The 27,984-nt window shown below is 49.0% G+C and overlaps 2 protein-coding genes across 3 annotated transcripts in view; both read right to left on the bottom strand.

The window, feature by feature from the left end:
- LOC147101590 (bile salt-activated lipase-like) overlaps positions 1–21,977 on the bottom strand; it is a 45,417-nt gene extending 23,440 nt beyond the window's left edge. The window contains exons 1-5 of one of the 2 annotated variants that reach the window (XM_085965264.1): positions 21,890–21,977; positions 11,835–11,982; positions 9,772–9,891; positions 7,805–8,002; positions 2,380–2,510 (exon numbers count right to left, since the gene is read on the bottom strand). In XM_085965264.1, the coding sequence (XP_085821390.1) occupies positions 2,380–2,510; positions 7,805–8,002; positions 9,772–9,891; positions 11,835–11,982; positions 21,890–21,940 (648 nt within the window). In that variant the 5' untranslated portion in view covers positions 21,941–21,977. Of the gene's footprint in view, positions 1–2,379; positions 2,511–7,804; positions 8,003–9,771; positions 9,892–11,834; positions 11,983–12,946; positions 18,861–21,889 lie in introns of those variants that run through there. The other variant, XM_085965265.1, reaches the window with a different exon arrangement.
- The window catches only part of gtf3c5 (general transcription factor IIIC, polypeptide 5), a 34,804-nt gene continuing 18,712 nt past the window's right edge, over positions 11,893–27,984 (bottom strand). Inside the window, exons 6-12 of the mRNA XM_085965266.1 lie at positions 27,232–27,346; positions 26,124–26,204; positions 25,793–25,890; positions 25,169–25,251; positions 24,375–24,517; positions 22,260–22,416; positions 11,893–11,982 (exon numbers count right to left, since the gene is read on the bottom strand). Of these exons, the coding sequence (XP_085821392.1) occupies positions 22,271–22,416; positions 24,375–24,517; positions 25,169–25,251; positions 25,793–25,890; positions 26,124–26,204; positions 27,232–27,346 (666 nt within the window). The 3' untranslated portion in view covers positions 11,893–11,982; positions 22,260–22,270. The remainder of the gene's footprint in view (positions 11,983–22,259; positions 22,417–24,374; positions 24,518–25,168; positions 25,252–25,792; positions 25,891–26,123; positions 26,205–27,231; positions 27,347–27,984) is intronic.

Here is a 27,984-nt window from a genome sequence, read left to right as displayed (position 1 = left end):
CACTCGGCTTCCGCTTGCTCCCGGCGAAGAGACTCGAGGTGTTCAGCGCCTTCCCGGATGCTTCTTCTCCACTTTGTGCGGTCTTGGGCCAGGGATTCCCAGGTGTCGGTGGGGATATTACATTTTTTCAAGGCGGCTTTGAGGGTGTCCTTGAAGTGTTTCCTCTGCCCACCTGGGGCTCTCTTGCCGTGCCGGAGCTCCGAGTAGAGCGCTTGTTTTGGGAGTCTCGTATCGGGCATGCGGACAATGTGACCCGTCCATTGGAGCTGATTGAGCATGGTCAAAGCTTCGATGCTGGGGATGTTGGCCTGAGCAAGAACACTGACGTTGGTGCGCCTATCCTGCCAATGGATTTGCAGGATCTTGCGGAGGCAGCGTTGGTGGTACCTCTCCAGTGCTTTGAGGTGCCTGCTGTACATGGTCCATGTCTCTGAGGCATACAGCAGGGCGGGTATCACTGCTTCCCTGTAGTCCATGAGCTTAGTGCCGGGTTTGAGGTCCTGGTCTTCAAACACTCTCTTCCTCAGGCGACCGAAGGCTGCACTGGCACACTGAAGGCGGTGTTGGACTTTGTCGTCGATGTCTGCCCTTGTTGACAGTAGGCTCCCGAGGTATGGAAAGTGGTCCACGTTGTCCAAGGCCTTGTCGTGGATTTTGATAATCAGGGGGGCAGCACTGTGTGGCGGGAGCAGGTTGGTAGAGGACCTTTGTCTTACGGATGTTTAGTGTAAGGCCTGTGCTCTCTTACACTTCGGTGAAGGTGTTGACGATGGTTTGGAGTTCGACCTCCGAGTGAGCGCAGACGCAAGCATCGTCTGCATACTGTAATTCGACGACAGAGGATGGGACGACCTTGGATCTGGACTGGAGGCGACGGAGGTAGAACAGTTTCCTGTTCTGTAAATTAGCTCCACTCCAGTGGGGAGCTTACTGAGGGTGAGATGGAGCATTGCAGCAAGGAAGATCGAGAAGAGCGTTGGTGCAATGACACAGCCTTGCTTGACCCCGGTTTGTACATGAATTGGGTCTGTGGTGGAACCGTTGGTCAGGATCACGGCTTGCATGTCATCGTGAAGCAGGCTGAGGATAGTGACAAACTTTTGAGGGCAGCCGAATTTGAGGAGGACACTCCATAATCCCTCACGGTTGAGTGTCGAAGGCCTTTGCGAGATCAAAGAAGGCCATGTACAGTGGTTGGTGTTGTTCCCTGCATTTCTCTTGTAACTGACGTGCGGTGAAGATCATGTCCATTGTGCCCCTTAGTGGGCAGAATCCACATTGCGACTCTGGGAGGAGCTCTTCGGCCAGAGAAGGCGATTGAGGAGGATTCTTGCGATGACTTTCCCTGTGGCAGATAGCAGGGAAACTCCTCTATAATTACCGCAATCGAACTTGTCACCTTTCTTGAAGATGGTCACAATTACGGCATCTCTGAGATCCCCTAGCATGCTCTCCTCCTTCCAGATAAGAGAAATGAGTTCATGAATTCGTACCTGTAGTGCTTCTCCGCCATGCTTTAGTGCCTCGGCGGGGATTCCATCTGCTCCTGAGGTTGTTGTTCTTCAGTTGTCAGATGGCCTTTTCAACCTCATGCCGGGCTGGGGTTATGCTGAGATGGTGGCGGGTAGCATGCTGTGGGATGGAGTTGAGGACACTTGTGTCGAAGACAGAGTCATGGTTAAGGAGATCTTCGAAGTGCTCCTTCCAGCGGGCACTGACTGCTACTCTGTCCTTGATGAGTATCTCTCCGTTCTTGGCCCGCAGTGGGGAAGGGCCTTGGGTGCTTGGGCCGTAGATGGTCTTGACTGCGCTAAAGAATCCACGCACGTTGTGGTTGTCGGCTAACTGCTGGATCTCCTGTGCTTTCTCCACCCACCATCTGTTCTTTATGTCACGAGTTTTTTGTTGGACCTGGGCCTTCAGGCATCTGTAGAGCTACTTTCTTGCTTTATACCTTCAACACATGGACTGCAGCGGTTCAAGAAGGTGGCTCACCACCATCTTCTTGAGGGTGGGCAATAAATGCTGGCCTTGCCAGCAACGCCTACATCCCGTGAACAAATTTTTAAAAAGTTGTCCTCTAATACCTTGCTGAATTAGCCATTAATTTTGAACCTTAGCAGTGAGTGCCAGCTGGCAATTCGACTGTGCGAACTGTCACAGTCAAGCTTGATCCTGTCACCACTTTCTGCAGGGATAATGATGAGGAATAGCAATCCTGGCTGATATTATTTCGCCTCTCTAGCCTAGCGTCACTGAGGCTAATTGTAACAGCCTCACTGCTGCTCCACCTCAGGCCAGCTAACTCAGTCCAGATCGCGACTGAATCTCCAATCCACCACACCACCCATCAACGTCATAACGTCATACTCGAGTTACCTGAAGGGAGACACTAGCACCTCCTGCTGACTCTCCAAAGAGGGTGATTTTATTTGGGTCCCCACCAAACGCAGCGATATTTCTCTTCACCCAACTAATGGCCATGTGCTGGTCCCACAAAGCTTGGTTACCTGTTTATCAACAACAAACAGCACTGATAAACAACAGGGCACACAGAAAGACTGCAGTATGGCACAGAGTACAGTATGGCACAGAGAGCACAGTATGGCACAGTATAGCGCAGAGGGCACAGTATGGCGCAGAGGGCACAGCAGGATAGGTGCACCAACGTCAGTGTTCTTGCTCAGGCCAACATCCCCAGCATCGAAGCTTTGACCACGCTCAATCAGCTCCGATGGACGGGTCACATTGTCCGCATGCCCAATACGAGACTCCCAAAACAAGCGCTCTACTCGGAGCTCCGGCACGGCAAGAGAGCCCCAGGTGGGCAGAGGAAACGCTTCAAGGACACCCTCAAAGCCTCCTTGAAAAAGTGTAACATCCCCACCGACACCTGGGAATCCCTGGCAGAAGACCGCACAAAGTGGAGGAGAAGCATCCAGGAAGGTGCCGAACACCTCGAGTCTCTTAGCCTGGAGCAAGCCGAAGCCAAGTGCAGGCAGCGCAAGTCAACCCAAGCACCCCAGCCACCCGCCCCTTCAACCACCGTCTGCCCCACCTGTGACAGAGACTGTAGGTCCCGCATTGGACTAATCTGTCACCTGCAAACTCATTTTTAATGTGGAAGCAAGTCGTCCTCGGTTCCGAGGGACTGCCTAAGAAAGAAGATGGCGCAGAGGGCACAGTATAACAGAACACAGTATGGCACAGAGTGTAATACCTTTATTCAAGAAGGGAGAAGGATAAACTGGCTAACTATAGACCTATTAGTATAATGTCAGTTGTGCGGAAACTCTTAGAATCCATAATTCGAGATAAGATCAGTGAGCATTTAGAAATGCACAGGTTAATCAGATAGCACAGATTCGTTAAAGGCAACCTTTGTTCGAAAAAAGTAGTTTTTTGAAGAAGTGATAAAGAGAATGTAGGGAATATGGATATTCAGAAGGCATTCAACAAGGTGACTCACAAGAGACTTAGAAAAATTCAGCCTAGATTAAATCCCTGGAGTGGGGCTTGAACCCATGAGTTACTGATTCCGAGGCGAGTGCGCTGCCTATTGAGGCAAGCTGAGACTCCGGCAAGGCTAAAGAAAGGACATTTCTTAATATAAAAGGGAGTCTCACCCTCAAAAAACAATCCTCATTCAAGAGAAAGAAATATTTTGAGAAAACATGAACTTCATTCGACACAAAATGTCAAAACCAATAACTGGCAGGTGGTCCTAACCAGGGTGAGATAATGGGCCAAACCTTGCTAGAGTGGGGCATCTCGCAACGTGCCCCGTTAGTTAGACTTTTTCCCGCACCCTTCAGTTTGAAATGTTTTTTGCGCTGTAACTTGCTGGAAGTGTGAGCTGATAACAGCGTTGGGAGGGCCACAGGGCATCTTGGGCTTCATTGAATGACGGGACCAAACAGTATATCTCCTCAACCCATGATTGAGAAAGAAACAGAGGAACGACGGAGAAGGAAATAGGGTGAATTAGAGTCAAAACAGGTCCAGAAAGAGAAATAAAGAGAGGGAAAGAAAGATTGGATTAAGAAAGAGAGAAAAATTAGACAGAAATGAAAAGTAAGCAAAAGTGCAAAAATGCAAAATTTAAAATTTTTAAAATCTCTCAGAAGAATTCATTACCTGAAGGAATGAGACCCCACAGTTTAAATTGTTCCCTTTCTAGGCCGGAGAGGTTGATTGGCACTGCATTAACCATTATCAAGTAGTTAAAAGGTTACTTGCGCTCTTAATTATCAGCCCTAACTTTCTGCGACGAGTTTAAAGAACAATTAATGTGGAAATCCAGCGAGTTCTTAAAAATAACGGGGAGGCTGAGGGGGAGATGCCGTTTGTGCAAAGCAGTCGGCGGAGCGACGCAAATCGACCAGCAAGCTCTGGAGATTCGCAACTCACGGCGTATCTCTTAACATAGAAACATAGAAGATAGGAGCAGGAGTAGGCCATTCGGCCCCTCGAGCCTGCTCCGCCATTTAATGAGATCATGGCTGATCATCCAAATTCAGTACCCGGTCCCTGCTTTCTCCCCATATCCCTTGATCCCTTTAGCCTTAAGAAATATATCTAACTCCTTCTTAAATATATTTAATGAATTGGCCTCAACTGTCTTCTGTGGTAGAGAATTCCACAGGTTCACCACTCTCTGGGTGAAGAAATTCCTCCTCACCTCAGTCCTAAATGGCTTACCCCTTATCCTTAGACTGTGACCCCTGGTTCTGGACTCCTCCGCCATCGGGAACATCCTTCCTGCATCTAGTCTGCCTAGTCCTGTTAGAATTTTATAAGTTTCAATGAGATCCCCTCTCATTCTTCTAAACTCTAGCGAATATAAGCCTAATCGACCCAATCTCTCTTCATACATCATTCCTGCCATCCCAGGTATCAGGAAGGTGAATCTTCGCTGCACTCCCTCCATGGCAAGAACATCCTTCCTTAGATAAGGCGACCAAAACTGCACACAATACTCAAGGTGTGGTCTCACCAAGGCCCTGTACAACTGCAACAACAAAACATCCTTGCTCTGTACTCGAAACCTCTCGCTATGAAGGCCAGCATACCATTTGCCTTCTTAACCGCCTGCTGCACCTGCATGCTTACCTTCAGCAACTGGTGCACAAGGACACCCAGGTTTCATTGCACTTCCCCTTTTCCCGTTCAGATAATAATCTGCCTTCCTGTTTTTGCCACCAGAGTGGATAACCTCACATTTATCCACATTATACTCCAATCGCCCAACCTGTCCAAATCGTACTGTAGTTTCTCTGCATCCTCCTCACAGCACACAAGCCCACCCAGCTTTGTGTCGTCTGCAAACTTGGGAGATATTACATCTAGTTCCCTTGTCTAGATCATTAATATATATTGTGAATAGCTGGGGTCCTAGCACTGATCCCTGCGGTACCCCACTAGTCACTGCCTTCCACTCAGAAAAAGACCCGTTTATTCCAACTCTTTGCTTCCTGTCTGCCAACCAGTTTTCTATCGAAGTCAGTACCTTACCCCCAATCCCATGTGCTTTAACTTTGCACGCTAGTCTCTTATGCGGGACCTTATCGAAAGCCTTCCGAAAGTCCAAATACACCACATCCACTGGTTCTCCCTTATCTATTCTACCAGTTACATCCTCAAAAAATTCCAGTAGATTAGTCAAGCATGATTTACCTTTTGTAAATCCATGTTGACTTTGTCCGATCCTGTCACTGTTTTCCAAGTGCTCTGCTATTACATCTTTTATAATGGACTCTAGCATTTTCCCCACTACCGATGTCAGGCTTACTGGTCTATAATTCCCTGTTTTTTCTCTACCACCTTTTTTAAATAGTGGGGTTACATTAGCTACCCTCCAATCCATGGGAACTGTTCCAGAGTCTATAGAATTTTGGAAGATGACCAGCAATGCATCTACTATTTCTAGGGCCACTTCCTTAAGTACCCTAGGATGTAGATTATCAGGCCCTGGGGATTTATCGGCCTTCAATTCCATCAATTTCCCTAACACCATTTCCCTACAAATACTGATTTCATTCAGTTCCTCCTTCTCATTAGACCCTATGTTCCCCAACACCTCTGGGAGTTTATTTGTATCCTCCTTTGTGAAGACAGAACCAAAGTATGTATTAAATTGGTCTTCCATGTCTTTGTTCCCCATTATAAATTCCCCTGATTCTGACTGCAAAGGACCTACGCTTGACTTCACCAATCTTTTTCTCTTCACATATCTATAGAAGCTTATACAGTCAGTTTTTATGTTCCCTGCAAGCTTACTCTCATACTCTATTTTCCCCCTCTTAATTAATCCCTTTGTCCTCCTTTGCTGAATCCTAAACTGCTCCCAATCCTCAGGTTTGCTGCTTTTTCTGGCCCATTTATATGCCCTCTCCTTGGATCTTATGCTATCCCTAATTTCCCTTGTTAGCCAATGTTGAGTCACCTTTTTTGTTTTATTTTTATGCCAAACAGGGATGAACAAATTCTGTAGTTCACCCATGCGACCTTTAAATGTTTGCCATTGCCTATTCACCATCAACCCTTTAAGTAACATTCCCCAATCCATCCTAGCCAGCTCGCGCTTCATACCATTGTAGTTTCCTTTATTTAAATTCAGTACCCAAGTCTCTGAATCAACTACTGTACTTCACTCTCCATCTTAATGAAGAATTCTATCATATTATGATCGCTTCTCCTCAAGGGGCCTCACACAAGATTGCTAATTAATCCTTTCTCATTACATAATACCCAGTCTAAGAGGGCCTGATCTCTAGTTGGTTCCTCGACATATTGGTCCAGGAAACCATCCCGTATACACTCTAGGAATTCCTCTTCCGCAGTATTGTTACTAATTTGGTTAATCCCCTGAACTTGCTGGTCGATTTGCTCATTAATAATGGCGTGTGTCATGAACATGGGGGCCCGACAAGGTAGATGCAGTGAAGATGTTTCCCCTCATGGGGAAATCTAGAGCTAGGGGGGCATAGTTTCAGAATAAAGGGTCGCCCTTTTAGAACTGAGATGAGGAATTTCTTCTCTCAGAGGGTCGTAAATCTGTGGAATTCTCTGCCCCAGAGAGCTGTGGAGGCTGGGTCATTAAATATATTTAAGGTGTAGATAGACAGAGTTTTGAACAATAAGGGAGTGAAGGGTTATGGGGAGCGGGCAGGGAAATGGAGCTGAGCCCAAGATCAGATCAACCATGATCTCATTAAATGGCCGACTCCTGCTCCTACTTCTTATGTTCTTATGAACTCTTCCCAGGAAGGTTTGGCCCATTTACTCATCTTCTCCACCCTTCTGGTGAGGACGATGGACTACTGGTTAGCAGCTGGGAGTTCTGGCGAGTGGTCCCACCTGAAACATGAACCTCTTCAGATGTTGACCAACCTGCTATCGGATTTTTATTTCAGAATCTCAGTCTTCCCACGATATTAGGAGATATTAGGACAGGTGACCAAAAGCTTGGTCAAAGAGGTAGGATTTATGGATCAGCTTAAAGGAGGAGAGAGAGGTGGAGAGGTTTAGGGAGGGAATTCCAGAGCTTAGGGCCTCGGCAGCTGAAGGCATGACCGACAATGGTGGAGCGATGAAAATCGCGGATGCTCAAAAGGCCAAAATTGGAAGCGCGCAGAGACCTCAGAAGGTCGTAGGACTGGAGGAGGTTACAGAGATAGGGAGGGGCGAGGCCATGGAGGGACTTGAAAACGAGGATGAGAATTAAAAAAATTGAGGAGTTGCCAGTCCGGGAGCCAGTCAGTGAGCGGAGGGATCTGATGGGTGAACGGGACTTGACACTAACCTGGTGCATTGGCATCTCCTGTGCTCAGGAAACCCAGTGGGCCAACTCGATAGCCGAAGGTCACGACCACCACTTTGCCGCGGGACGCGATCTCCAGCCCATCATACAGGTAGTTGTTCAAGAAGTTGGCTCCCTGTCCCGCTCCTGCCAGGAAGCCGCCTCCGAAGATCCAGATCATGACGGGCAGGTTGGTGGACACTAAGGAGGAGGACAAACAAGCCTCATTGCATCTGATCAATCAGACTAAAGCCAGTATAACAGTAGATGGTTAAAAGCTTGCAGCTTACAAGTACTGATGTTTACAAATAAGCTCAAGGATCCACTTTAACATCACTTTATTCGCACACTGAAAACATTTGTTTTATTTTGTTTTCAGTGAGTTTTCTGCTGATCAAGATGAGGTATGTTAGTGATACAGACTCTTACACATTTTTGGCAGCCTGTATCAATATCAAACACTCCCAGGGCAGGTACAGCACGGGTTAGATACAGAGTAAAGCTCCTTCTACACTGTCCCATCAAACACTCCCAGGGCAGGGTACAGCACAGGTTAGATGCAGAGTAAAGCCCCCTCTACACTGTCCCCATCAAACACTCCCTGGGCAGGTACAGCACAGGTTAGATACAGAGTAAAGCTCCCTCTACACTGTCCCATCAAACGCTCCCAGGGCAGGTACAGCACGGGTTAGATACAGAGTAAAGCTCCCTCTACACTGTCCCATCAAACACTCCCAGGGCAGGTACAGCATGGGTTAAATACAGAGTAAAGCTCCCTCTACACTGTCCCATCAAACACTCCCAGGGCAGGTACAGCACGGGTTAGATACAGAGTAAAGCTCCCTCTACACTGTCCCATCAAACACTCCCAGGGCAGGGTACAGCACAGGTTAGATGCAGAGTAAAGCCCCCTCTACACTGTCCCCATCAAACACTCCCTGGGCAGGTACAGCACAGGTTAGATACAGAGTAAAGCTCCCTCTACACTGTCCCATCAAACACTCCCAGGGCAGGTACAGCACAGGTTAGATACAGAGTAAAGCTCCCTCTACACTGTCCCATCAAACGCTCCCAGGGCAGGTACAGCACGGGTTAGATACAGAGTAAAGCTCCCTCTACATTGTCCCATCAAACACTCCCGGGGCAGGTACAGCACGGGTTAAATACAGAGTAAAGCTCCCTCTACACTGTCCCATCAAATACTCCCAGGGCAGGTACAGCACGGGTTAGATACAGAGTAAAGCTCCCTCTACACTGTCCCATCAAACACTCCCAGGGCAGGTACAGCACGGGTTAAATACAGAGTAAAGCTCCCTCTACACTGTCCCATCAAACACTCCCAGGGCAGGTACAGCACGGGTTGGATACAGAGTAAAGCTCCCTCTACACTGCCCCATCAAACACTCCCAGGGCAGGTACAGCACAGGTTATCTATAAACTGAAGTTAAGTAGGGCTTCTGAGACAACGCCTTCAGAGTTAGGGTTTTAAAAGTGATGCATATTGGCGAGGAGAGGCCAACAACCCCAATCCAGCTCCGCATCAATGCAGATCCACTATATAAATGTACCCATAAATTGTTACAAAAAATATGTTTTCTCTTCAGATAGGGCAGAGGAATGCCTGATGCGAGAGGTGGAACTGTGGGAGATTTACGATTAGGTTAAGGGCTCATTATTGTGATGGTGTAGGAGGTGCTTAACTCTGCATTTCTCCTGTGATGCACTGGACCTGCCAATGCTCAGCGCCATCGCTAACTACAGACGGTGTAAAAGACACTACTTCTCAACACTGACATAGCTTCTCGTGACGAGCACAAAACTTAACAAAATATATATTTTTTAAAAACAGCGATGGATGGAAGGACAGTGAAGCATGTTCCTAAAATTGAAGCAAGTTTACAACCTATGTAAGGTGTTGCTCAGTTGCGTACAGTTTCAAGCTGTCTTTTTTTTTTGCAGTTCTTTTGTACCTTTTTTCTTCTGAGGGACCCAGATGTTCAGGTAGAGACAGTCTTCACTCCCAAAGACAGCGTTCTGTGCCAAGGTTGTCTGCAAACATCTGGGTTTGAAATCTTTGGTTTTCAGAACACCTGGTAACGAAAACAAGCACCAGGAGTTAGTAGAAAGAATGAAAGAACTTACATTTCTATAGCACCTTTCACAACCTCAGGACGTCCTAAAGCACTTTACAGCCAATGAAGTACTTTTGAACTATAGTCACTGTTGTAATGTAGGGAAAGTTAACTGTAAAAAGCATTAATTCGACTCAATCCATAACAAACGCAGGAAGACCACACATAACAGCAAATTTGATTGGAGCAGATCTGAAAGGTCATCGAGCTGAAACGTTAACTCTGTTTCTCGCTCCACAGATGCTGCCTGACCTGCAGAGTGTTCTCCAGCATTCTTTGTTTTTATTTCAGATTTACAGCATCCGCAGTAGCTTGCTTTTGATTGGAGAAGGCCTGCTTAGAGGGGGATCAGAGGTGAGTCATTGACAAGAGCATAGTATTCACTTATATATCATTTAATGGGTCAAATTTTGTCCGATTTACGCTCCTGTGAAGTGCCTTGGGAAGTTTTACTACGTTAAAGGCGCTGTTGTTGTAGATTCATTCTGCTGCTCACTGATCTGTTATCCAGGTAAGGTTAGGAGATATTTTGTTTTAATCCATAGAGGGTTGTTAGGACATGGAATTCTGGACCAGAAACAGCGATGGAAACAGAATCCATCATGGCTTTTAAATGGGATGTGGACAACTATTTGATAAAGAAAAATGTACAGGGCTGTGTGGAAAGGGCAGGGGATGAAAACTAAGTGGACAGCTCTCTCAGAGAGCCAGCACAGGCACGATGGGCTGAATGGCCTCCTTCTGTGCTGTAAAATTCAATGATTCTATAACACTGATAACTGCAGGTCAAAGCCGACCAAGTATACTCCCAAAGTCCAACCTTACGTTGACCGTACTCTTTGACTCCTTTCCCTTCCATTCCTCACCTTCTTCCAGAGAGCTCTTTGAGGTCTCACCCAACCGGCCGTTGCTCAGCGAGCCTCGGGAGGCAAATCAACCGTGAAGGCCACTGCAGACAAGCTCGATTCAATTCTCTTCACCCACGCTTCCAGCGAGGATCATCACACAGAAATAAGAGGCAGCAAACCTGCCTGCTTCTTGCACTTCCCCGCCCAGGGGGCATGCTGCCCAACGGAGATCAGCTAGCTTGGCAACAGAGTGGGGCTCGAGTCTGGGTCAGTCAGGCTCAGTCAGTGCATTAACACATTGGGCCATTGTGGGGGAAGGGGCATCTATTGTCCTTAAGGTGTTTTTGCCCGATGTCAAAGCCTCTCTGAAACAAAGACTTGCGTTTATACAGCACCTTTCACGACCTCAGGACGTCCAATATCGATTCACTTCTAAAGAAGTACTTCTGAAGTGTAGTCGTAGTCACTGTTGTAGGAAACGAGGGATAAATATTGGCCAGGGCACCAGGGAGAACTGCCCTGCTCTTTTTGAAATAGTAGCTTGGGATCTTTTACATCGACCTGAGAGAGCAGACGAGGCCTCGGTTTAACGTCTCATCTGAAAGACGGCACCTCTGACAGTGCAGTACTGAGGGAGTATAAATGCAAGTCTTTCTTTGTTTCAGAGAGGCTTTGACATCGGACAAAAACACCTTAAGAACAATAGATGCCCCTCCTCCCACAATGGCCCAATGTGTTAATGGAAGTGTCAGCTTAGATTTAGTACTCAGATGTCCGGAATGGGGACTTGCCTGGATTTTGTGCTCAAGTCCCTGGAGTGAGATTTGAACCAACAACCTTCTAACTCAGAGGTGAAAGTGCTACCCCTTGAACTACAAGCCAGTCAACTGTGTTTGAGAGCTTTCAGGGTAACTCTGACTTTCTAACTTTACAGGCCTCCACTCAGCACCTCACTACACTGCCGGGATCGGGTGCTTCGAAGGACACCGTGCAGTATTTTTTAATCTGTTTTTAAGTGAAGCCAAAGGCATTGCAAATGAGGAAATGAGTTACCTGTCCATCCGGGATGGGGTTCAGCTTTCACAAATCGCTTCGGAGTTGCGGCAAAAGGAATCCCTTTGAAAATATCCACAAACGCGAAAAGCCCATCTCTTTTACTGGTTCCTTCCACTTGACCACCTTCAGTTTCCACCACACCCAGCTACAGGGAAGGAGAGACAGTGAATTAGGGAATCAGAGAAGTAGAGAGAGAGAGAATCAGAAGGAGAGAATCAGAGATGGAGAGAGATGATCAGGGAAGGAGAGAGACAGAGAATCAGAGAAGGAGAGAAAGAATCAGTGAAGGAGAGAATCAGTGAAAGAGAATCATGAAAGGAGAGAATAAGAGAAGTAGGGAGAGAGAATCACAGGACAGGGAGAATCAGGAGAGGGAGAATCAGAGAAGGAGAGAGAATTAAGGAAGGAGAGAATCAGTGAAGGAGAGGGAATCAGAGAAGGACACCAGCTCCTTAGTGATCGGCTGAACCAGTTACTGCAGAACTGCTGCCCACCAGCACCTTGTACACATTCAACATCACAGGTTAGATACAGAGTAAAGCTCTTTGTGCATTCCCATCAAACACTCCCAGGGCAGGTACAGCATGGGTTAGATACAGAATAAAGCTCCCTCTACACTGTCCCATCAAACACTCCCAGGGCAGGTATAGCATGGGTTAGATACAGAGTAAAGCTCCCTCTACACTGTCCCATCAAACACTCCCAGGGTAGGTACAGCACGGGTTAGATACAGAGTAAAACTCCCTCTAATGTGCCTGAACATGCTTTAACCCAGTGGAGGAGACTCCCTATAGTAGCAATGTGATATTGGGATTTTCCACACCAGCTGTTCCTGTGTCCTCATTGAGTGCTAATTTGTGCTGAATTACAGGCTGTTTTATGTGTGGGTTCCCATGGATTTCTAATCAGAATGAGGCTGCCCCAAACCCTTTACACTAAGCACTTCTAGTTACCACAGGACTGACATCCATCACAGTGAGTTGAGAGCTAAACCCAAGTCCTCCTGGGAAAGGACAATGTACCAACCGACCCCACAGCCACCCTCCTCACCATCACCACCGCCCCCCCCCCCAAAATCACCGAATAGCGGACAGAGCGCCGTGTCTCACCGTAACTCTTGCTGCAGCACCGAGGATGCAACTGCCAAACACGAGGCACAGAAACTGCCAGCAAGCCATCGTGCAGGTCCACACTCAGGTTCTGAGTTTCCCCCACATATATTATATATATATACATGCATAGCCTGCAGTGTACGCTGGCCTCAGATAACACCGCCAAGGTTGGTCCATTTATTTTGGTAAACAAGCATATCTTAATGATGACATTATTTAACATGGGTAGACATTTGTTTAATCAAGAGGCAGACTGGCTTTCAAGGTCAGCTTAACAATACATCGCCAATAAACAGAGGTTCAGTATGAACAGGGATGAGGGATTTTAGCTACAAGGTTAGGTTAGAGAAGCTGGGGTTGTTCTCCTTGGAGTAAAGGAGGTTGAGGGGAGATTTGATAGAGGTGTACAAGATTATGACGGGTTTGGATAAGGTAGACAGAGAAAGGCTGTTCCCATTAGCTGATGGTACAAGGACTAGGGGACACAGATTTATGGTTTTGGGCAAGAGATACAGGAGTGATGTGAGGAAAAACTTTTTTTACGCAACGAGTGGTAATGACCTGGAACTCTCTGCCGACGAGGGTGGTGGAAGCGGAGATGATCATTGATTTCAAAAGGAAATTGGATAGGCACTTGAGGTAAATAAACTTGCAGGGCTACGGGGATAGAGCAGGGGAATGGGACTGACTGGATTGCTCTACAGAGTGCAGGCATGGACTTGATGGGCTGAATGGCCTCCTTCTGTGCCGTAATGACTATGAATGGACGTCCAGAATGGAGTTGAAAAACTGTAATCATTTAAAAACCAGGGTAGAACTATCAGGAAAGACTGAACAGGCTGGGGCTCTTTTCTCTAGAAAAAATAAGACTGAAAGGTGACCTGATAGAGGTCTTTAAAATTATGAAGGGGTTCAACAGGGTAGACGTAGAGGATCAAGTATTGGATGAGCAGAAATTTTCTCCAATTAAATATTGGGAAGACCAAACTCCATTCCCTAGCCACTGACTCCGCCCCCCTCCCTGGCCACTGTCTGAGGCTGAACCAGACTGTTCACAGCCTCGGCGTCCTCTTTGACCCTGAGCTGAGTTTCCAACCCCCATGTCCTCTCCATCACCAAGACCGCCGAGTTACACCTCCGTAACATCGCCTTCCACCCCTGCCTCAGCCCATCTGCTGCTGAAACCCTCATCCAGGCTTTAGTTACCACCAGGCAGCACGGTGGCATAGTGGTTAGCACTGTTGCCTCACATCGCCAGGGACCCGGGTTCAAATCCGGCCTCGGGTGACTGTCTGTGTGGAGTTTGCACATTCTCCCCGTGTTTGCGTGGGTTTCCTCCTGGTGCTCCGGTTTCCTCCCACAGTCCAAAGATGTGCGGGTTAGGTTGATTGGCTATGATAAATTGACCCTTAGTATTAGGGGGATTAAAATATGTGGGGTTACGGGGATAGGGTGGGATATGTAGGGGTTACGGGGATTGGGTGGGATATGTGTCGGTGCAGGCTCGATGGGCCGAAATGGCCTCTATCTGCACTGTGGGGTTTCTGTGATTCTGTGATTCGACTATTTCAGTGCTCTCCAGGCCGGCCTCTCAACTTTCACCCTCCATAAGCTTGTGCTCATCCAAAACTCTGCTGCTCTTTTCCTAACTCACACCAAGTCCCGTTCACACATCGCCTTCTGTGCTCGCTAACGTACCTTGGCTCCCGGTCCGGCACTGCCTCCAATTTAAAATTCTCACCTTTGTGTTCGAAGCCCTCCATGGCCTCGCCCCTCCCTATCTCTGTAACCTCCTACAACCGTCCGAGAACTCTGTGCTTCTCCTATTCTGGCCTCTTGCGCATCCCCGATTTTCATTGCTCCACCCTTGGCGGCCGTGTCCTCAACTACCTAGGCCCTAAGCTCTGGAATATATTTAATGAGAAAGATCGGGAGCAGTGGTCAGGGCTCTGAGGAGAAAAGAGCCAACATTCCATACTCAAGGTGTCGGACGGCGGGATTCTACCACCAACCATCTCATTAAAATGTAACATTTTATATCGATTATGCTCCCCACCCTGTTCCTGGCCACCTGTTCACAGCCTGACCCCATTCACCAAGCAGAGCGTGAGACGGAGCCAGACTCTCAATAATATCAGCTCAAGGCTCAGGCTTTAGAGAGTTGGATTTTCCTAAGTCGGCGCCAATTCTAATTTGCATCAACGGCGCCAGTTTAGTTCAGCCAAAGTCAACTGCGACGGTGCCACAGCAGCTACAACTGTGTCAACCGTGGCTCGGTGGTTAGCACTCTCGCCTCGAGTCAGAAAAAAGAAAAGACTTGCATTTCTATAGCGCCTTTCACGACCACTGGATGTCCCAAAGCGCTTTACAGCCAATGAAGTACTTTTTGGAAGTGTAGTCATTGTTGTAATGTAGGAAATGCGGCAGCCTATTTGCACAAATTCGCTGCTGCATTTTCTACATTACAACAGTTCAGTGGTCGTGAAAGGCGCTACAGAAATGCAAGTCTTTTTCTTTTAGTTATCAAACAGGGTCAGAATCTGTGCTATTCCACCACTTGCCAAAAGACTGACTTTCATGGCTCAACACGGTGTTTCTTATGGTCTCCGACTTTCTGTGCCCCATCCACCTTTTGGACAGGTTGCCAAATATCAGGAAAGACTGAACAGGCTGGGGCTCTTATCTCTAGAAAAGAGAAGGCTGAGGGCTGACCGGATAGAGGTCTAAAATGATGAAGGGGTTCAATAGAGTAGATGTAGAGATGTTTCCACTTGCAAGGGAGTCCAAAACTAGAGGTCATAAATATAAGGTAGTCACTAATAAATCCAATAAGGAATTCAGGAGAAACTTCTTTACCCAGAGAGTGGTTAGAATGTGTAAGTCACTACCACAGGGAGTAATTGAAGTGGATAGTATAGATGCATTTAAGGGGAAGCTAGATACGTACAAAGGAGAAAGAAATAGAAGGATATGCTGATAGGGTGAGATGAAGTAAGATGGGAGGAGGCTCGTGTGGAGCACAAACACCGGCATAGACCATTTTGGCTGAATGGCCAGTTTCTGTGCTGTACATTATATGTAATGTAGAAAGACAGATTTTTTTCAGTAAGACTGGGAGATTTCTCCTCTCCAATGTGGCCATTGACTGTTGTGTGGCTGCATTCGATTAATTTTTCCCAGCAGCCCATAACATGGCTCCCTCCACCGAGGAGAGGTTATTTAAATTAGCAGACATCATGTGATATGGCTTGCTGACCCACCAAGCGTAGCCAGAATCATTGGACCTAGTGGATGCTTCCTATAGACAAAGTGGGACAAAATGGCTTAGGGGTTGTGCACCAGGATTTCCGTCTCAATAAGGAATGTCACCTGTAGCAAGCAGTTTGTTTTTTGTAGATAGAGGAAATGTTTGCCCCCATTACATGCAAATTGCCTCGTGCGGGAGGGTGATGGGGGTTCGTGTGCAGGGGAGATGTTTATAAAACGTTCACTGTGCAGGGTGCCCATCTAGTTTTGAGGCTTTTGCCACGTGCGATGGCCTGTACGGCTTCTTTCACTTCCTCGAGAGTGATGCAAGAGTCCAGCCTACCTTGTTGAGGGCTCTCGGCGCAATCTATGGGTTTGGACAATACTCAACATGAGTATTGCCTCACAGGCACACGGGAGCAGTGTTCACCATTTGTTGGGATGAGACGCTAAACCCAGGCCCTGTCTCCCAGCTCATGGGAACGTAAAAGATTCCCATGGCACTAGTCAAAGAGCAGGGGAGCTCCCTCCCCAGTGTCCTGGGCCAACATTCATCCATCAACCGGCACCACCAAAAAACAGATTAACTGGGCATTTATCCCTGCTCTTTGTGGGAGCTTGCTGTGCGCAAATTGGCGACCGCATTTGCCTACACAACAGTGGCTGCGCTTCGAAAGTAATTCATTGTCTGTGAAGCGCTTTGGGACGTCCTGAGCATGTGAAAGGTAGAATCAAAGTATCTTACAGCACAGGAGACCATTCAGCCTGTCATGCCTGTGCCGGCTCTTTGAAAGAGCTATCCAATTAGTCCCATTCCCTAGCCTTTTCCTCATAACCCTGCAGATTAATCCTTAAGTACATGTCCAATTGCCTTTTTAGGTGCTATTATAAATTTAAGTTCTTTCTTGGGAGTACGGGTGAGGGTGAAGTTGAGGCCAGCGGCTCCCCAATCACAGGTAGTGCAATGTGCTCATTTTATAAGATCCAGTTTACGAGGCAGGTACAAAGAAACAGGGATTACTCGCAGTTTTCTTTTGATGTTGGAAAGAGGCTCAACGAACATGAAAGCAACCAAAGGAAATCATTTGTACAGCCCTCACAATAAAAGCACCTCCATCCTCCTGCAGCCTGTCGTCACTGCTTGTTGTTGATAGACAGCTCCACAAATCACTCTCATTTGTGCCAATAACTGCTTTCGCAGCTGAGAATTTCTCAGGTTTGAGATTAATTTGAGTTCTGAGGTGCAGTCACCTGCTGCCTACATGTTTTCTATTTGTATTAGGTTGTCACCGCCCACCACCGCAGATTGCATTGGTCACCTTGGAATATCAACACCGTCAGGGGAGGAGGGGGAAGAACGGTAAAGAGAAAAATTATTTAAAGGGACCCCCATACACACACACCGCACACTGTGGAACCAGCCCTTCTGCTTCCACTCCTGTAGTTGTTTTGTCCGTCAGTCAGAGTCAGACCAGGTCAGCACGGGTGCAGCAACTAAGATAGAATGATACAGCACAGGAGGCCATTCAGCCCATCGTGCCTGTGCCAGCTCTTTGAAAGAGCTCTCCAATTAGCCCCACTCCCCCCTGCCCTTTCCCCACAGCCCTGCACATTTTTCACCTTTCAAGTATTTCACCAATTCCCTTTTGAAAGTTAATATTGAATCTGCTTCCACCGCCCTTTCAGTCAGAGCATCCCAGATCATAACAACTCATTGAGTTAAAAAAAAAAAAAAATCCTCGATGTAATTATATAATCAAGGTCAAGATTAACTGTACATCATTAACCCCATAAATAAACAATCCACTCGAAGCTTGTAGCCTCCTATCACAGTGTGGTCTGTGACCAATGTTCCCTCTAAGCTGCGCAGATGCGCAGTAACTGGAAAGTTCCCACGTAGGCCGCTCACCGGCTTTTCCACTGTAAGTACCGCGCATGTGCAGAAATTTAAAGGGACCGTGCAGTAAAAAAAAAACAGGCCGCGCAGAACAAGGCGCAGCTTACAGGGAACAGTGTGACTGTAAGGGGCAGGTGGGCAATGTTCCTGTTAAGTTGCGTGGCGGAGCAGCAGTCTGGAGGGCCCACGCAATCGGCTGACTGGCTATTAAATGGAAAAACTGCGCATGCGCGGAAATTTGAATGTGCTACGCAGCCCGTTAAAGGGGCCACGCACCCAAAAAAAATTAGAGGGAACATTGCAGGTGAGCTACCTGAGCCACACACAATCCCATCTCCATAGTCGAGAGTCTCCAAACCAAACTACCGAGAAATCCACCTTAGTAGTTTCCATGTGCAGATATCGGGTGCATTATTACATGGCTGCGGAAGGGGGGTAAATAAGTGTCTGGTCGTGATGCTCCAGACATCATGAGTGTGGAATAGGCTTGATGGAGCAGCCGGTCTTTTCCTGCCCGTCATTTTCATACTTTTGTATGCGTAATCTCCCGAGCGACACAGCTAGGGAGTTTAAGCACAGGTTGGCAAACCAAGGCCTGTGGAATGCCAAGTGTGGATCGGAGCATTGCTGGAGTTTAACCAGCGGAGATGGCACAGAGCACTGGGAAGCTTCCCTGAACCGCCCTACCCACTGCTTTGCAGCATTATCTGCAGGCGAGAGGGAAGAGTCCCAACCCCCGGGGCAGCTCCATTCCTGCAGCTTCTGTTAAAGAGCCAGGCAGGCGGCTCAATCCCCTGCAGTGCCTGAGTACTGGAGCACGGCAGAGCCGCCACACAGAGGGAACGAGACTGTTTGTAAATCCCCCATTGCCAGCCAGGTCATCCTGGAACTGGAGACACCCCGCTCCCCCCGACCCCCTCCAAAAATCCAAATATAATCACGACACAGTTAAGAGAATTAAACTACAAATTATATTTACAAGAGCAAATTGTGTTTAAACACCAACCTTTATGGGACTGGAGTTGAAAACAGAAAACAGGCATAACTGAAATGGTGCACTCGGAGCACTGGGTGGCACAGTCTGATAGTGAACCCCCCACCCCCATAGTCTGATGGTAGAACCTCCCCCCACCCATAGTCTGATGGTAGAACCTCCCCCCACCCATAGTCTGATGGTAGAACCTCCCCCCACCCATAGTCTGATGGTAGAACCACCCACCCCCCCATAGTCTGATGGTAGAACCTCCCCCCGCCCATAGTCTGATGGTAGAACCACCCACCCCCCCATAGTCTGATGGTAGAACCCCCCCCCCCATAGTCTGACGGTAGAACCTCCCCCCGCCCACAGTCTGATGGTAGAACCCCCCCCCGCAATAGTCTGATGGTAGAACCCCCCCCCCCCATAGTCTGACGGTAGAACCTCCCCCCCCCAGTCTGATGGTAGAACCGCCCCCCCAGTCTGATGGTAGAACTCCCCTCGCCCATAGTCTGATGGTAGAACCACCTCCCCCCCCCCACCCCTCCATAGTCTGATGGTAGAAACCCCCCCCCGCTCATAGTCTGATGGTAGAACCCCCCCCCGCTCATAGTCTGATGGTAGAACCCCCCCTGCTCATAGTCTGATGGTAGAACCCCCCCGCTCATAGTCTGATGGTAGAACCCCCCCCCCCGCTCATAGTCTGATGGTAGAACCCCCACCCCCATAGTCTGATGGTAGAACCCCCACCCCCATAGTCTGATGGTAGAACCCCCACCCCCATAGTCTGATGGTAGAACCCCCACCCCCATAGTCTGATGGTAGAACCCCCTCCCCATAGTCTGATGGTAGAACCCCCCCGCCCAATGTCTGATGGTAGAACCCCCCCACCCCATAGTCTGATGGTAGAACCACCCCCCGCCCATAGTCTGATGGTAGAACCCCCCCCCATAGTCTGATGGTAGAACAACCCCCCCCCGCCCATAGTCTGATTGATAGAACCCCCCCGCCCATAGTCTGATGGTAGAACCCCCCTGCCCATAGTCTGATGGTAGAACCCCCCCGCCCATAGTCTGATGATAGAAACCCCCCCCCATAGTCTGATGGTAGAACCCCCACCCCCATAGTCTGATGGTAGAACCCCCCCCCGCCCATAGTCTGATGGTAGAACCCCCACCCCATAGTCTGATGGTAGAACCCCCCCCCCCGCCCATAGTCTGATGGTAGAACCCCCACCCCATAATCTGATGGTAGAACACCCCCCCCCCCCATAGTCTGATGGTAGAACACCCCCCCCCGCCCATAGTCTGATGATAGATCCCCCCCCATAGTCTGATGGTAGAACCCCCCGTCCATAGTCTGATGGTAGAACCCCTCCCGCCCATAGTCTGATGGTAGAACCACCCCCGCCCATAGTCTGATGGTAGAACCCCCACCCCCATAGTCTGATGGTAGAACCCCCACCCCATAGTCTGATGGTAGAACCCCCCCCCGCCCATAGTCTGATGGTAGAACCCCCACCCCATAATCTGATGGTAGAACCCCCCCCCCCAATAGTCTGATGGTAGAACCACCCCTGCCCATAGTCTGATGGTAGAACACCCCCCCCCGCCCATAGTCTGATGATAGATCCCCCCCCATAGTCTGATGGTAGAACCCCCCGTCCATAGTCTGATGGTAGAACCCCTCCCGCCCATAGTCTGATGGTAGAACCACCCCCGCCCATAGTCTGATGGTAGAACCCCCACCCCCATAGTCTGATGGTGGAACCCCCTCCTCCCGCCCATAGTCTGATGATAGAATCTCTCCCCCCCCCAATAGTCTGATGGTAGAATCCCCCCCCGCCCATAGTCTGATGGTAGAACCCCCCCCCCGCCCGCCCATAGTCTGATGATAGAATCTCTCCCCCCCCAATAGTCTGATGGTAGAATCCCCCCCCGCCCATAGTCTGATGGTAAAACCACCCCCCCCCCCCCGCCCATAGTCTGATGGTGGAACCCCCCCCACCCATAGTCTGATGGTAGAACCCCCGCCCATAGTCTGATGGTAGAAACCCCCGCCCATAGTCTGATGGTAGACCCGCCCCCCGCCCATAGTCTGATGGTAGAACCCCCCCGCCCATAGTCTGATGGTAGAACAACCCCACCCACCCATAGTCTGATGGTAGACCCCCCAATCGTCAGACAGTGGGCCCCCCCAGTTGGTGAACACACCATCCCATCCCCTCTGGGATTTGGGTTTGAATTCAGCCTAAGCTGAGGAGATGGGAATCCCCTCCCTTGGACAGGTGGAAGGGCCCAGAGTGTAACTACCCATTGTTGTAGTACAGACAAGAGATGCACTAAACTGCCTAAAAGCAGAGCATCACCATCTAACCTTGTATCTGTATCAGGAATGTTTCTAACCGGTTGTGGTGCCGACACTGCAGACACCAATGTTCCCTGTAACTTATCTTTTCCCCTGCATGGGCCCTTTAAATGCGCGGCCGCGCATGTGCGGTATCTCTTCCAGCGGCAGCGCTGGTGAGTGGCCGCAGGACATCGCGATTGGAGCGCAGCCGCGCACCTTAGGGGGAACATTGGTGGACACTGGCAGGAGGTTGGCTCGGGCGAGTTAGTGGCCTGTTGCTCAAAGGCATGGATGGGAACGGGAACTCGCTGCGTGAGGAGTCACGGGGGAGGGGGCGAGGAACCACAGAGAGCATGAACCTGTGGCCCACACCCCAAACACCATGCCCTGCCCCATCACACCATGGAAAATAGACCCATAACATCTCGTAACCAATGTGGGAAAAATCAAATCTGATAAATTGCTGTGTTACCGAGTCAAACAGACCACGAGCCTCCTTGTATGTAATGGAGAGACAGAACATGCTGCATCAAAGTGCACGGGCTCAGCACCTCTCCCCCAGTGCACCAACGCTTCCTTGGGTCTCGCTCATCTGTTGGCTGCCAATAAACCGTCTTGGCAAAAAGAAAACCGCAAGCAGCCACGGATTTGTTGGTTGAATAGCCGATAGCCGCAGCAGCTCCTTCTTCCTGCACTGGTCCCGCTGCAGGAGCCCTGCACTGCTGCTACATACAGTAGCTGTAAAAATACCACCCTTCGTCAGTAAAGAGGGACAATTTAAATACTGTCCAACAGATTCAGCATCACTCCTCTCTCCCCTCACGTCACCGAGTCCAGCTCACATTCAGTCAAATCACAGATAATCAAGAATTTCAGTCTCCATTTCATTTTCACTTCCTTCCGACGGCGGGTACTCTTCCTCATCTTCCTCCTCCTCAGCAGATTCGTACTCGTCTCTCTCCTGTGTGACCGATGGCTTCTTTCTCAAAGAGGTTGAAGCTAACCATTTAAAAAAAAAAGGAAAAATCCATTTACAGAGAGGCAGAGTCAGTCTCACAGAGCGGTTCAGGCAGTGAATTACAACCTGGTCTCCCCACCCCACCCCAGCAGAGACACCAGGCAGGCGAGCAGCTCCCGCAGGTGAAGTGTGAACACGCTCAGTGACCAAACGCTGAGCCATGTAAGTGGAGGGTGACCATAATCCAGGTCACTCGCTAACACATCTTGTAGGCACAAGATGTCCAGGGAGGAATAGTCCCCACTCACACTCCTGTATCGTGAGAGAGATTCCCTCGGTTAAGGCCAAACACAGACTGTGTGTTTCATTCAGCTTGAAACTTGAACTGATGTCACAGAGCCCTGAGCACACTGCATTGTAGGGGCGGGGGGGGGGGGGGGGGGGAGGGAATGGGGACAGGGGGAGGAAGGGGCCAAAGTGGCTTGAGAATTGGGTGGGGGGCGGTGGGGGAGAGGCAGCGTGACGGGTGGGGACGGTGAGTCGTAGATCTGAGCCTATAGAGAACTATGGGGTGAAATTCTTTCCTCAAAAGAGTGAGAATTGTTTGAAGTAATCTGTTAAGCAGGGCAGGAAAGACAAACAACTTCATGGATGCTTAAAAGAGGGTTGGATTCTAAAATGGGAGAGTGAGGGTACCGGAAGTCAGCTTTGATGGGACAAATTACATTATAACAGTAACTACACTTCAAAAAGTACCTCTGTAAAGCGCTTTCGGACGTCCGGTTAGAAGGTTGTTGGTTCAAATCTCACTCCAGGGACTTGAGCACAAAATCCAGGCAAGTCCCCAGTCCGGACATCTGAGTACTAAATCTAAGCTGACACTTCCATTAACACATTGGGCCATTGTGGGGGGAGGGGCATCTATTGTTCTTAAGGTGTTTTTGCCCGATGTCAAAGCCTCTCTGAAACAAAGAAAGACTTGCATTTATACTCCCTCAGTACTGCTCTGTCAGAGGTGCCGTCTTTCAGATGAGACGTTAAACCGAGGCCTCGTCTGCTCTCTCAGGTCAATGTAAAAGATCCCATGGCTACTATTTCAAAAAGAGCAGGGGAGTTCTCCCTGGTGTCCTGGCCAATATTTATCCCTCGTTTCCTACAACAGTGACTACACTTCAGAAGTACTTCTTTAGAAGTGAATCGATATTGGACGTCCTGAGGTCGTGAAAGGCGCTATATAAATGCAAGTCTTTTCTTTAAAGGTTAAGGTATTAGAAGGATGAACTTTGATGGGCTGGTTGGTGTGAGGAATTGAAATGTCACACTGGGGTAGTTGGAGCACTTTTTGGACATTGGAATTGAGGCCCAATCTTTGCACAAAACAGAGGGAGTGTGACTTTGAATCTAACCCCCTGTACCTGCCCTGGGAGTGTTTGATGGGACAGTGTAGAGGGAGCTTTACTCTGTATCTAACCCGTGCTGTACCTGCCCTGGGAGTGTTTGATGGGACAGTGTAGAGGGAGCTTTACTCTGTATCTAACCCGTGCTGTACCTGCCCTGGGAGTGTTTGATGGGACAGTGTAGAGGGAGCTTTACTCTGTATCTAACCCGTGCTGTACCTGCCCTGGGAGTGTTTGATGGGACAGTGTAGAGGGAGCTTTACTCTGTATCTAACCCGTGCTGTACCTGCCCTGGGAGTGTTTGATGACAGTGTAGAGGGAGCTTTACTCGGATCTTGCAGAGCTCCCTGAGGCTACTGTTAATAGATGTTTTGCAAACAGGTCACCTGCCTGCCCTCCCAACCCCTTGCCTCCACAGCTGAATGATCAATTGGACTCTTCATTATAACAAAGATTGGGGGGGAAACAAGTGGGGCACAGTTACAGGAGGGAAGCAGGAAAACAAGGGCAGCCAGAGGTGGGAGCCCAGTGAAAGACAAAGTTAAATCGGCTAGGTGAAGAGAGAATTCAGAACTTCTTTTCAGTACAGACGGTGGCCTCACCCGCTCTGTTCTTGCGACAGATCTCTTTAATCATGTTAGACATCCGATCCCGGAGCTCGTCGCTGGTTTTGGGCAGACACCACCCATCCCGCTCGTTACACGTAGTCTCCTTGCCTTCGTTGCGATGAATTATCTTCTTTAAACTGAAGCAACAGAGGGGAACAAGTTGCAGAGAGGAGTCATCTAATCACCATCCAGCAGTTGGATGTCCCGAGAACATGATAAGGTGCTACGGAAATTTAAGTTCTTTATTTTCCCACAGTTACTGTAATTCTACTGTAAAATTCTGCTGGAGGTTACAGCACACACACAGTAATCCAGATCGGAATGTTCAAACAGCGACTGATATACCACATACGACTTGGGTTCTGCGATTCAGCCGTGGCTCAGTGGGCAGCTCTCTCACCTCAGTCAGAATGTCGTGGGTTTAAGCCCCACTCCAGAGACTTGAGCCAGTATTCCAGGCGGACACTCCCAGTGCAGTACTGAGGGAGTGCTGCACTGTCGGAGGTGCCGTCTTTCAGATGAGACGTTAAACCAAGTCTGCTCTCTCAGGTGGACGTAAAAGATCCCATGGTACTATTTCTAAGAAGAGCAGGGGAGTTATCCCCGGTGTCCTGGCCAATATTTATCCCTCAACCAGTAGGAAATGCAATCGAGTCTTTGGGACAAACTCCCTCAATTCTTACATGCCCCATTCCATCAGCCCCTGAATCCCCTCTCCCATTCTCTACTTTTTCCCCAGCAACCCCTGTGAGTAATTCCTGTTAAAAGGTTAAAGTGCAAGTCAGTACCTCTCTGCGTCCAGGTCACACAGCTGGTAAAACATCTGCCGATAAGGTGGCAAGGTGTGCTCTTGGAATATGTAGGCCGACTTCTGGAATTATAATAACAGCAGGAATCAGGTCAACAGCACGTTCAAATTTTATAAAGCACGGATTGCGATTCAACCTAATCCAACCTTTCACTGCGACCCAGGGCTTTGGACTGTTCAAACAAGCACTTTACTGCACAGGGATACAGTCAGATCGCCAGGGCACATGGCAGGAATGGCTAAAGCAATGCTGACTGGGGCAGCAACAACAGGGGAAACTTGGGAGCGAAAAGTAACCATTTGGCCCAACATCAGTAAACCAGCGGTACCCACATTTTATGTACAGGTGTTTACCATGGAGCGTCCTCGTGACTCACTCCCACCCCCATGCACTACCCTCCTCGTGACTCACTCCCGCCTGTGCACTACCCTCCTCGTGACTCACCCCCACCCCCGTGCACTACCCTCCTCGTTACTCACTCCCACCCGTGCACTACCCTCCTCGTGACTCACTCCAACCCGTGCACTACCCTCTATGTAGTGCCTGTCCCTACAAAAACTCGGAGCAATATCGCCACGATAACATTCTGCGCTGGGAACTTACTTTGAGCTTGTATCCTGAGATGGTCAGTTTCCTCCTCTGTGGGATGTTGGGAACTGTTGGAGCTTTCGTCAGATCCTGAATACTCACAACCGGGGGGGCTAAGAGGTGGGGAAAGAGCATCAATTCTACACTCAGTCTGATATAAATCTCACATTTAGTTAAAAAGTACACACCCCACACCTTGCACGCTTATCACGGGCAGCCACGAATATCGGGCAAATGGTGCTGACCACAGGCTTTGATTAGAAAGGATCCGCTTATATTGGGAAAGGCTAATGGACCAGAGGGCATTTTCCTGTCCATCATTTTACATATGTTCACTGCCCCTTACCTGGCTTGCTGATGGTGATGGGGAGGCTGTAGTTAAACGTGCTGCGCTTTGCCTTCACCGGCATGTCTGAGGGCATATAACCTGTAAAACAAAACGTTATTAATTCTACACCCTCTTTAGCATTTAACAGTAGCGTTTCCATTTACTTTGTTCTCCTCCAGGCTATTTGCATAGTGTACCATTCAGGTGACAGTGGGCAGCACTCTCGCCTCTGAGTCAGAAGGTTGTGGGTTCGAGTCCCACTCCAGAGGCTTGAGCACATAATCTAGGTTGACACCCGCGGTGTAGTACTGAGGGAGTGCTGCACTGTCGGAGGTGCCGTCTTTCGGATGAGTCGTTAAACCAAGGCCCCGTCTGCTCTCTCCAGTGAGCGTAAAAGATCCCATGACACTATTTCTAAGAAGAGCAGGGGAATTCTCCCCGGTGTCCTGGCCAATATTTATCATTCAACCAAAGTCACTAAAACAGATTATCTGGTCATTATCACCTTGCTGTTTGTGGGAGCTTGCTGTGCGCAAATTGGCTGCCACGTTGTTTCGAAATAGTGCCAGGGAATCTTTTACATCTACCGGATAGGGAAGAGGGGGCTTCGGTTTAACGTCTCATCCGAAAGAGGGCACCTCCGACAGTGCAGCGCTCCCTCAGTACTGCCCCTCCGACAGTGCAGCACTCCCTCAGTACCACCCCTCCGACAGTGCAGCGCTCCCTCAGTACAGCCCCTCCGACAGTGCGGCGCTCCCTCAGTAATGCCCCTCCGACACTGCAGCGCTCCCTCAGTACTGCCCCTCCAACAGTGCAGCACTCCCTCAGTACTGCCCCTCCGACAGTGCAGCGATCCCTCAATACTGCCCCTCCAACAGTGCAGCGCTCTCTCAGTACTGCCCCTCCGACAGTGCGGCACTCCCTCAGTACTGCCTCTCCGACAGTGCAGCGCTCCCTCAGTACTGCATTGGGGAGTTCAGCTTAGATTGGAGGAGGGAAGAAAGTTGGGGAAGGGGAAGCAGGAATGAAATAAATACATGCAAGAGCCTTTTCTGGTACTGCACACACATTGAATGAATTGTTTTTACGCACTGGGCACAGTCGGATTCTCCTTCTCGTCAGTTACCGTGTTTAGTGCTGCAACGAAGCCTGAAATCCAACACCTGGTAAATCTTCGCTTTGGGATCTTTCCTTGGATCGTACCCGAACCTCACCCAGAGACTTCGCCAGGGACCTGTAAGCTGCGAAAGAGAGTGGGGCAGGAGGGGAAAGACAGCCAGGTGTCACTGCAGCATTTAACAGATCAATGTTTGTGTGACAGATTGCGCCGATGCTTTAATAAAATCTACCAGCAGTTCCACGGTGTAATCTCGTGTGGAAGAAACTGGGATTTAGGAATTTCGCAGACATAAGAACCTAAGAATTAGGAGCAGGAGTAGGCCATTCGGCCCTCGAGGTGCTCCGCCATTCAATAAGATCATGGCTGATCTTCGACCTCAACTCCACTTTCCCGCCCGATCCCCATATCTGGGCTCCAAAAATCTATCAATCTCAGCCTTGAATATACTCAACGATTCAGCATCCACAGCCCTCTGGGGCAGAGAATTCCAAAGATTCACAACCCTGAGTGAAGAAATTCCTCCTCATCTCCGTCTTAAATGGCCGACCCCTTATCCTGAGACTGTGCCCCCTAGTTCTAGACTCTCAGCATCTAGCCTGTCAATCCCCCTCCAAATCTTATATTTTTCAATGAGATCACCTCTCATTCTTCTACATTCCAGAGCGTATAGACAAGCTCATGACCTCTGTAAGAATCCAGTATTGTACGATACAATTGTAGACATTAGAAAAGTGCGCGAAGGTGCAGCTTGTACATATC

This window comes from Somniosus microcephalus, chromosome 23, assembly GCF_052327205.1.
Source record: "Somniosus microcephalus isolate GS21.2 chromosome 23, FLI_Smic_1.0, whole genome shotgun sequence".
NCBI lineage: Eukaryota > Metazoa > Chordata > Chondrichthyes > Squaliformes > Somniosidae > Somniosus > Somniosus microcephalus.
This window is presented reverse-complemented; position numbering and strand designations above follow the sequence as displayed.